Source organism: Glandiceps talaboti, chromosome 1 (assembly GCF_964340395.1).
Source record: "Glandiceps talaboti chromosome 1, keGlaTala1.1, whole genome shotgun sequence".
Classification (NCBI taxonomy): Eukaryota; Metazoa; Hemichordata; class Enteropneusta; family Spengelidae; genus Glandiceps; species Glandiceps talaboti.
The window spans coordinates 26,962,611-26,972,742 of NC_135549.1; the positions used below are offsets into that span (position 1 = coordinate 26,962,611).

Genomic DNA, 10,132 nt, shown 5'->3' on the forward strand with positions numbered 1-10,132 from the left:
TGTTTGGGCATACACACATTGTTGGAATGCAAAATTCTGAAATATAGCTATTATACCTAATTGACAGACAGACAGACAGACAGACAGAAGCATAAAAAGACACTCTCTTACGGTCACGTACAGGAGGTAAATAGTGTAATGACAGCCGCCACTCTATACCATAAGTGGAATAACAGCAATTCCATCGTTTTATAAAAACGAATGACAACATTTATATTTCCAAAGCAATGGAATTGCTGTCATCCCACTTATGTTATAAAGTGGCGGCTATCATTCCACTTATTTTAAAAGTGTAGAGTGTGTCATTCAACCATATCATAACTGTACACTGTTTTCTCATAGGTAAATGGTGTCAGTAGTTTTAAGGTCACCCGACCGTTTAACAGTGTCAGGTGTCAGGTCAAGGCACACATTAAAACAAGTATAACCTGTTCATAGTATGAATACGACCTAGTTACATTATTCATGTTCGATTGCATTGCCAAGTCTACTAGATATTATTACACTGCACTGGCACAAGTTAAAGGTGGTCAAAATTGATTGAATATTCCAAATTTGTGTTCGGCATAAATTGTGTAGAATCACCGAGTCACGAACCTATGTCGGACCACCATCACCACCACCACCACCAACAACAACAACAACAACAACCACACCAGTCTTCACTTCAGTGTGGCCGTGGAGCTACGACCGAAGACAAACCAAAAGATGGCGGATGTCTTGGTTGGTTGGTTGTCCTTGGCGCCTTTGTGTGTGCTATGTTCGTGTTCGGTGTCTTTCAAGCAATCGGACCTATCTTCGTTGTATTACAGAAACATTTCAACCAAACATCAGCTGGTGTATCATGGATTATGTCTCTCATGGTTTTCTTACAGTTTGGGCTAGGTATGTTCGTACATTGATCAATCAGTCAATCAATCAATCAAAGAATTTATATAGCGCCTGAATCCATTACTCAGAATGTTCAAAGGCACTTTACAGGACACTAAAAATAGTTCTTATCAAAATGCTCTCATAAAAAGATGAGTCTTAATGTCTTTCCTGAACTTGTCCAGGGTTGGTGATTGACGCAGAGCAACCGGAAGACTGTTCCATAATTGCGGGGCAGCGCGTGAAAAAGCACGTTCACCATAGGATTTAAGTTTGCAGGGTGGGATGTGTAATACACCTTTGTTGTTGGAGCGAAGTACACGTGGAGAATGCTTATAACTGATCAGATCCGATATGTAACTAGGTGCAGCATTGTTGAGAGCTTTGTAGGTCATCAAGAGTATTTTGTAATGTATTCTGTAGTAGACTGGTAGCCGATGTAGATCCTTGATACTGTGTTTATGTTTATATTTATGTTTATGTTTAGGTGCAAGAGTGTGTATTTGTACGTGTATATATGCATGTGTATGTGTATTATTGGTATCAGGCATAGCCACAGTAGCAAACTGTGATAAAAAGTCCTAAATAGCTATAACAAATCACAATGCTATCGCTAGCGACGAATTGACAATTTCCCTCATTTCATAGACGGGGAAGGTCTATGCTCATTTCTACTAACAAACTCGTCAAAAGCAAACTCGTCTGTCTTTCCTTTTGATAGTTGGTGCTAGAACCTCCTAAAGCATAGAAAGTTGTAATTCCTAATAGCCTAGCTACTAGACCTTCGGGCTTTCTTCTGCTAGGACAACGAAACAAAAGGTCGCTTGGACCTAAAAAAGTCGACGGTGTTTAGCCTAAACTCCACGGCAGCTAGACTATAAATCCTAATTGCTGTCGCTTTTACTCATTGGACTGCAGACGACCACTTGTGACCCGCTAGTAGTAAGCTATAGTAATGACCAAATGTTGATCGTTGAACTTCTTAATATTCATGAATATGGCTGACAAATCACAGCCACCGTAATAGACCGTAATAGGACCCAACATATCGCACTATCAATGGAACAATTATTTTCAGCATGCTTGTCAAGTTATGTTTTTAGTTCTGCAGTCTAGATTACACATTCTCGCCACAGAATTAATAAGTTTGAGGATTTAAGCATTGATTGAAAGGTTGCTCCTAAAACATCAGCTTATCACTTCTTTAGACACTATTCTTACTAAGTTGTAACTTACATTCCACCCTGCAGAATGAGTGATCGATCATGCTTAAATAGGTTCTCATCATCTCTGACTATATGGCTTCCACTCCATACAGAGTTGGACTAATTCTAGTTGAAACAGAATTGGGCTATTTCTAGTTGAAACGTCATATTTTCAATATAGTTTAGGAATTTTGGAACTAATTTCAAAGGTAATGTAGAGGTAATACTTTCAATTTTAACTAGCTACGTCCAAACGTCCAGGCGACGAATACTAGTAGCCAGACAGCTGATAGCGAACCCCAAACGGGAGAGTGAGCACTTGATAGACACACATGGCAACATGGTCTGACTCGACAAAAAAATCTAATTATTATAATTAATATTTCCACATGTTGTCATCTTGCATGACAAGAACTGAATTACAATTGTTACTTTTTAGTCAATTGACTGTCTCAAAAATATCAAAGAACGCGCCAACCTTAGGTTTACCAGACAAGGAAGTATAAATTTGGCGATGATCTCCTAAGATAATGGTAACTCACACAAAAAAAATGTAACAATATTGGTAAAGATGTTTTGTCACACCATTGACGCCAATGTCACGACGATTGATGTAACGCTGTTGGTAAGATTTTTGTCTAGCCAGACGTTAAAATGTAGCAATGTTAATGTGATTTTTGTCGAGCCAGGCGACGTTTTGTTTCAGGGTTTCTTTATGATTTTCGTTGTATGATGCATTTACTCTTTAACATTATATTTTTTGATAATTACTTGTACAGGACATTGGGCGAGGACTGCATAGAGAGCAAAAAGAGTTGCTAAACATTATGCAAATTTGATGGGTTTAATTCCAAACTTTCACTAAGAAGACTTGATTCAACACCGTGAAATGTATTCGTGAAAATTCACTCCCACCTTTTACCCCAAAGTGCCTACAAGACCATTTTCCAGTGAAGAAATATTGGAACTAGGCTATTCTCCTTTAATCCGTATTTCCGTATATATACAGCTTTGCAACAATAAACAACTCACAAAAGGCAAATATTTTACAGGCCCTACTCAAAGTCAGAAATGAAACAAATTTCATGAGTAAGGATTGTCAAAGACGGATAATAAAGACATCTGTACAGACCCTCAGTGAAAATAAGCCTATCTTCACTTAAATGTTTTTGTTTTACAGGTCCAATAGCCCCTATTTTTGTCAAGAAATTTGGATATCGAATGACGGTGATGATTGGAAGTATAGTGTCGACTCTTGGTTTCTTCTTGAGTGCTTTCACGTCGAATGTTGAGTTCCTCTATTTCAGTATTGGAATTCTTGTTGGTAAGATAATTAAATGATTAGTTCAACGTTTTGGGGTTGGGACGGTACATGTGGGGTTATGGACTTATGGTCGGGGGAGGGGGGGGAGTGACTCAATTCGTTTAAGTTCCATAGATGTGAAGTCAGTGTACTCATTATATTGAAAATATTATTCATTAGCTGCATTTCGCTGTTTCTTTGGGAACCAAGAAAAGTTATTATTTTCATCAGATTTGTCATTTTTATAACTCGATTTATCTAGAGGTAGTTCAATTCTAGAATTGTTAAAACTGTTGGTTTTTTTTTAAATATTGAGACTAGAGAAATTCAGCTAAGGCCTACAAAAATGTGTGGTTCGGTAGGTAGGTTGGTTGCTTTCTTTTTTCTTGTTTTCTTTCTTTTCTTTTCTTTTTTTCATATGTGAGTGTCTAGTTCAGGTAGTTATGTTTTCCGTTGCTTTCCATACGGTCTCTGTGTTAGTGGTTTCTTCCAAACGGTAAAGCCATTACAGATTGGAAGAACATTTTATATTGTCTTTTTAAAGTTGATGACAGTTTCCACATCCACTATTTCTTGTTAGACTTCAAAATGCTTGAGATTTTATTTCATTTTTTTGACTCGAATACGTTATAAAAAGCTTAGGGTTGGCAGTGAAAAATGAGGTGGGGTCGGGTAACCCGGAAGCAAACAATTTTGTTTAGGCCTAAGATAAAAACAATTCTTAACTTTGTTCCCCATCTCTTATTTTAATTGAAATTAGGAACTGGCTATTCGCTAGTTGTGCCTCCTACCCTTGGTATTCCAGCTTTATTTATCAGAAAGAGATACACCCTGGCAAATGCTTTGGTAGTGACTGGAGGAGGGATCGGAACAATTATATTTCCACTTGTTATTCAGTTGATGATCGACAACTACGGCTGGAGAGGTGCTTTTATCATGTTTTCAGCACTGAATGCTCACATGTGTGTCTCTGCCTCGTTGTTTAGACGCCAAGTGTATCGACAATCATCAGGAGATACCGCAAATCAGTCAGACGGGACTAGTAATGGACCACAGCATGAACTACATGACACAAAACTTGACAAGGAATTTTCGAATGGATGTACTCGCATAATTGACTACGCCTTCTTCGTCAGGCATCCCTCTTTCCTCGTTTTCATGGTGGCATCTTTCTTTGCCATTGGAATTGGCACCTATGGTTCGCCAGCCCACTTTGTGGCCCGAGCAGAGTCCAAAAGACTAGGCAGCTTACAAGAAATTGCATTTATGACTTCACTTTTTGGAATAGGTAGCACATTTGGGAGGCTTGTACCACCACCATTGATGCTTCACTTTAAATGTAAAAGTGTCACGAGTTCAATGTTGCTTGGTATTACTTTTGTCCTGGCTGGTATTACCAATATACTGAGTGCTTTGGCAAATACATATGTTTCTTACTCTGTCTTTGCTGTTTTCTTTGGACTATTTAATGGGATATATTTTACTCTATATTCTCAAGTATTGAAAGATATATTGAGTCCCGAGAAGTTAATAGCAGGTGTAGGACTTGCCTGTGGAATCGGTGGAGTTGGAGGACTGATTGGTCCAATCTGTGCAGGTGAGTGGTAAATTGTGTGTGTGTTTGCGTGTTCGTGTATGTGTATGTATGTATGTATGTATGTATGTACGTATGTACGTATGTACGTATGTATGTATGTATGTATGTATGTATGTACGTATCTATGTATGTATGCATGTATGTATGTATGTATGTAATAAATGCCGTCCGGGTAAATACACGCCGACGTAGGAGGCGTGTATTGCCAGGATGGCATTTATCTTGTACCCCGGCTAATAATTCAATGGTGTCATATTCTTACCAGGAAAAAGTTCATACACCCATTGTTTATGTTTTGATTTTCGACAAGACACCCTGACGCCAACGTGACTCGAAGCTGACACGTGTCAACAAACTGGATACACGCCTGTGTCAACATTCAATGTCACACACGTATATCACTATGTTGTACGACGAAAATAGCAATTTACATCCCAATGTACAGTGTATTTCATACCACTATGTATTTGCTCGATATTATTATGCAGGAAATTCATACTACAAACTACTCAATACAATCACATCCATCATGTGTATGCAACTAGTGATATGAAATTTAATCGCCACTGATAAAACGTAAACCTGGCTACTGACATCAAAAATACAACTTTCAGCGAAATTGTTTATCTGTGTCTAGTGTAAAGAAACAGCATATTAATTACATGCAAATGAAATACACCATTCAAACTTTTGAAATGTCGTGTATTACGAAGCAATAGTAGTACCGGTACCGTCTACCTCTCGCAAGTTGTAGTAAAATACACCATTCAAACTACAATGCAATACCGTCCACAATTATTGTGACTTTTTGTCCATTCCGTCTTCATCCCTATCTTCGGCCCAACTATTCCAAACTTGCATGATGAGCTAGTATTTTTTTCAGTGTATTTCTGTGTGTTTTTCAGTACACTTGCCTTCAGTTTCTGATCTATGTCCTCAGCTGTCATAACAGCAAACCGTCGCTTTCTCCCTGCCATTATACCGTCTACCTTGTAGTATGTGTATTTTATTCACCTTCTAAATACACTCTGAGGTAATGTTTATTATTACGAAAATAGTGTTCAACGTGTGAACGGAAGTCTTATCTGTTCAGTCACAGTCTGGGGTCATGTTTTTGTTATGATTGTCTGCGTCTAATCACTCTTCCCTGGATGCCATTAATTGGATCTCATACACAGAAAATACACTCCCGCCACTAACATTTGATAAATTTGCTACTCTGCTCATACACCTGTCTTCACGCTTTTCCCTGATTGGTCAATAGCCCTCATTTGTAACTGTCAGTCGAAATTTAACGCCCAGCCGGAGTACAAGTATGTATGTATGTATGTATGTATGTGTGTATGTATGTATGTATGTATGTATACAAGTAATAAATGCCGTTCGGGTAAATACACGCCGACGTAGGAGGCGTGTATTGCCAGGATGGCATTTATCTTGTACCCCGGCTAATAATTCGACGGTGTCATATTCTTTCCAGGAAAAACTCCATACACCCATTGTTTATGTTTTGATTTTCGATGAGACACCCTGACGCCAACGTGACTTCTAATCGAAGCTGACACGTGTCAACAAACTGGATACACGCCTGTGTCAACATTCAATGTCACACACGTATATCGCTATGTTGCACGACGAAAATAGCAATTACATCCCAATGGACAGAGTATTTCATACCACTATGTATTTGCTTGATATTATTACGCAGGACATTCATACTACAAACTACTCAATTTAATCGCCACTGATAAAACAAAACATGGCTACTGACATCAAAAATACAACTTTCAGCGAAATTGTGTATCTGTGTCTATTTTGTCCATTCCGTCTTCAGCGAAATTGTTTATCTGTGTCTAGCGTAAAGAAACAGCATATTAATTACATGCAAATGAAATACACCATTCAAACTTTTGAAATGTCGAGTGTTACGAAGCAATAGTAGTACCGTCTACCTCTCGCAAGTTGTAGTAAAATACACCAATCATTCTACAGTGCAATACCGTCCACAATTATTGTGAGTTTTTTGTCCATTCCGTCTTCATCCCTCTCCTCGGCCAATTCCATACTTGCATGATGAGCTAGTATTTTTTATGTGTATTTCTGTGTATTTTTCAGTACACTTGTCTTCAGTTTCTGATCTATGTCCTCAAATGTCGTAACAGCAAACCGTCGCTTTCTCCCTGCCATTATACCGTCTACCTTGCAAGTACAAGTTGTAGTATGTGTATTTTATTCACCTTCTAAATACACTCTGAGGTAATGTTTATTATTACGAAAATAGTGCTCAACTTGTGAACGGAAGTCTTATCTGTTCAGTCACAGTCAGGGGTCATGTTTTTGTTATGATTGTCTGCGTCTAATCACTCTTCCCTGGATGCCATTAATTGGATCTCATACACAGCAAATACACTCCCGCCACCGATATTTGATAAATTTGCTACTCTGCTGATACACCGGTCTTCACGCTTTTCCCTGATTGGTCAATAGCCTCATTTGTAACTGTCAGTCGAAAATTTAACGCCCAGCCGGAGTACAAGTATGTATGTATGTATGTATGTATGTATGTATGTATGTATGTATGTATGTATGTATGTACGTATCTATGTATGTATGCATGTATGTATGTATGTATGTATGTATGTATGTATGTATGTACGTATGTATGTATGTATGTATGTATGTATGTATGTATGTATGTATGTATGTATGTATGTATGTACGTATCTATGTATGTATGCATGTATGTATGTATGTATGTATGTACGTATCTATGTATGTATGCATGTATGTATGTATGTATGTATGTATGTATGTATGTATGTATGTATGTATGTATGTATGTACGTACGTATCTATGTATGTATGTATGCATGTATGTATGTATGCATGCATATGTATGTATGTATGTATGTATGTATGTATGTATGTATGTATGTATGTATGCCTGTCTGTACATGTATGTATGTATGTATGTATGTATGTATGTATGTATGTATGTATGTATGTGCGTGTATGTGTGTGTGTGTGTGTGTGTGTGTGTGTGTGAAGGTAGAATCGCAATTAAACCATTTATTCCAATACTGTACTCATTTCTATTCGTATAGGTAAAATATATGATGTCAGTGGAAGTTATGACATCTCGTTCCATTTCTACGGAGTTTCCTTGATTCTAGGGGGTCTTATAATGCTGATGGATAAACCATGTAACAGAAGGCAGTCATCGAAGGATAAAGCCGACAGATCAAAGCTAGAGGATCACTGTGAAATGTCTCAAACCTTTGGAGTTGATAACTTCTCACAGACTGGAATTTAACTATTTTGTTTTATAAGTTATCGATACGAATCATATGATCAGATGATTTAGATATAACTTTGAAATGTTGCGCCATTGAATTGAAGTTCTCCGTTTGTAAAATAACCAATGATGATTATCTATGCCTTGTATACGTCCCTTGTAGTCTTCACTACCAAAACCAGTCTACTAGGGAATATCACTTGACTATAACACGAGAGTGACAATGGGTATATAGAAAGTACTATACCATACAAGACACTACACTGCATGGCACTGAACTGAACTGCACTACACTACACTACACTACACTACACTACACTGCCCTTCACTGCACTGCCCTACACTGCGCTGCTCTACACTACACTACACTACTCCACATTATTATAACTCAGACCAGTATAGAAAATGTTCTGAGATAATATTTGGGACGTATGTACATGAATGTCTAATATCAAACATTTGCGTCAATCAATAGTATGCTACTCAATATTGGAAGCAGGTATGCAGAGAGTGTAACCATGCTGTTTCTAAATAAATGAAATTGAATGTAAAGAATACGTAGACTTTAAGAAATAATCAATAATGACGTACAAATTCTACAGCTTCGGTCACCGTTGGGGGCGTATATCATGTTAAGGAATAAGATGTTCATGTAAATAACAAGCAAGACTACATGTAACAGAGGAGATATAGAAATCTCTGATTTTAGAGTACATGTAGACTGGTAAAGTCGTGATGATTTTGATTAATTTATTTTTAAAAAAATATTGATTTGCGAAAAAAACGACTAAAATCTCGTGTGACTACGAAATCTCGCATGATTGTGTAACAATGTTTGAATCAGCATCACGACTGGGTTTATCCATATTGAAAAGTTATGATATAAATTACTCATGAGATGTGAATAAAATATACTTGTTAAAATAAAACGGTTTGTCTTCTTATTATCCGTCACCTGACTCAAAAGGTCGCCTGACTCATGTCAATGTCATCTACAAGTTGTTATATGATGATAACTCATAACATGAACTCTATCGGTCCTCCCAATCTCATCCAGAGCAGTGTAGTAGTCTTAAATAATTCTCTTCTGGATCGGCCGAATGTGACTAAAATTAAACTAGTCTCATCTAGTGTCGTAATCGTTATGCATATGCCAGACGTAAATTACCCACCCTCTAACTCACAGTTAACCTGTCTTTAGTCTAGTACCTATACGACGCCTTACGATTACTACAATCATCTCCACTCACGTATAGGGAAAGTCCTTATTCTAACACAGAAATCTGTGATATCCCCGCTGGGTGAAGGGTAAACAATGCCTGTCAGTAGTTATCCAGTCACAAAATGACAGGCAGTTGCAATTGGTTAGTTCCGTTAGACAATTGCTCATTAACCGAACTCCACCTCTCCTGCCTCAAACTAAAATCAAATGGCAGCGAAGGGCCATTCGCCATCATGACTCCACTGACGAAGCTCCTACATAATTATTTGGCTATTTTACATAATTTAAACTACATTTCTTATTTTGTATTGAAATGAAAAAGAGAATTGTTTAAATGAAATACTAGACAGATGTAGAATGCCCGAATGAAGCACCCACACGTTTAATACATTTTCCTTATTTTCTTTTTCCAACAATCGCGAAGATATACAACAGGAACGATAAGTTACTTGAAATAGAAAAATCAAGTAAGAAACTACGAAATGAATTCATTTTGTTTTTAATTTTATACCTCTTATTGTAATTGATATATGTCTTTACAACATTTTATTTGATTTTTTTTTAATTTTTTTTTTGCGTTTAGGCTGCTTTCACAAAAACTTGTTAGGGGGGGGGGTCGGGAGATTTTAGGGGGGGGACT

General features: G+C 37.4%; 1 protein-coding gene across 1 annotated transcript; it reads left to right on the top strand.

The window, feature by feature from the left end:
* The first annotated feature begins 599 nt into the window (after positions 1-599).
* Positions 600-8,288, top strand: LOC144435170 (monocarboxylate transporter 13-like). The gene is made up of 4 exons (XM_078123743.1): positions 600-885; positions 3,256-3,399; positions 4,139-4,975; positions 8,080-8,288. The coding sequence occupies exons 1-4, from the start codon at positions 600-602 to the stop codon at positions 8,286-8,288; spliced, it is 1,476 nt and encodes a 491-aa protein (XP_077979869.1).
* The last annotated feature ends 1,844 nt before the right edge of the window (positions 8,289-10,132 follow it).

What these genes read in the sequence shown, in the direction of transcription:
- LOC144435170 (XM_078123743.1), top strand. Translation starts at nt 600, where the DNA reads ATGTCGGACCACCATCACCACCACCACCACCAACAACAACAACAACAA. An exon ending in TTTCTTACAGTTTGGGCTAG is followed by an intron (nt 886 to 3,255) that starts GTATGTTCGTAC and finishes TTTGTTTTACAG; the next exon opens with GTCCAATAGCCCCTATTTTT. An exon ending in CAGTATTGGAATTCTTGTTG is followed by an intron (nt 3,400 to 4,138) that starts GTAAGATAATTA and finishes AATTGAAATTAG; the next exon opens with GAACTGGCTATTCGCTAGTT.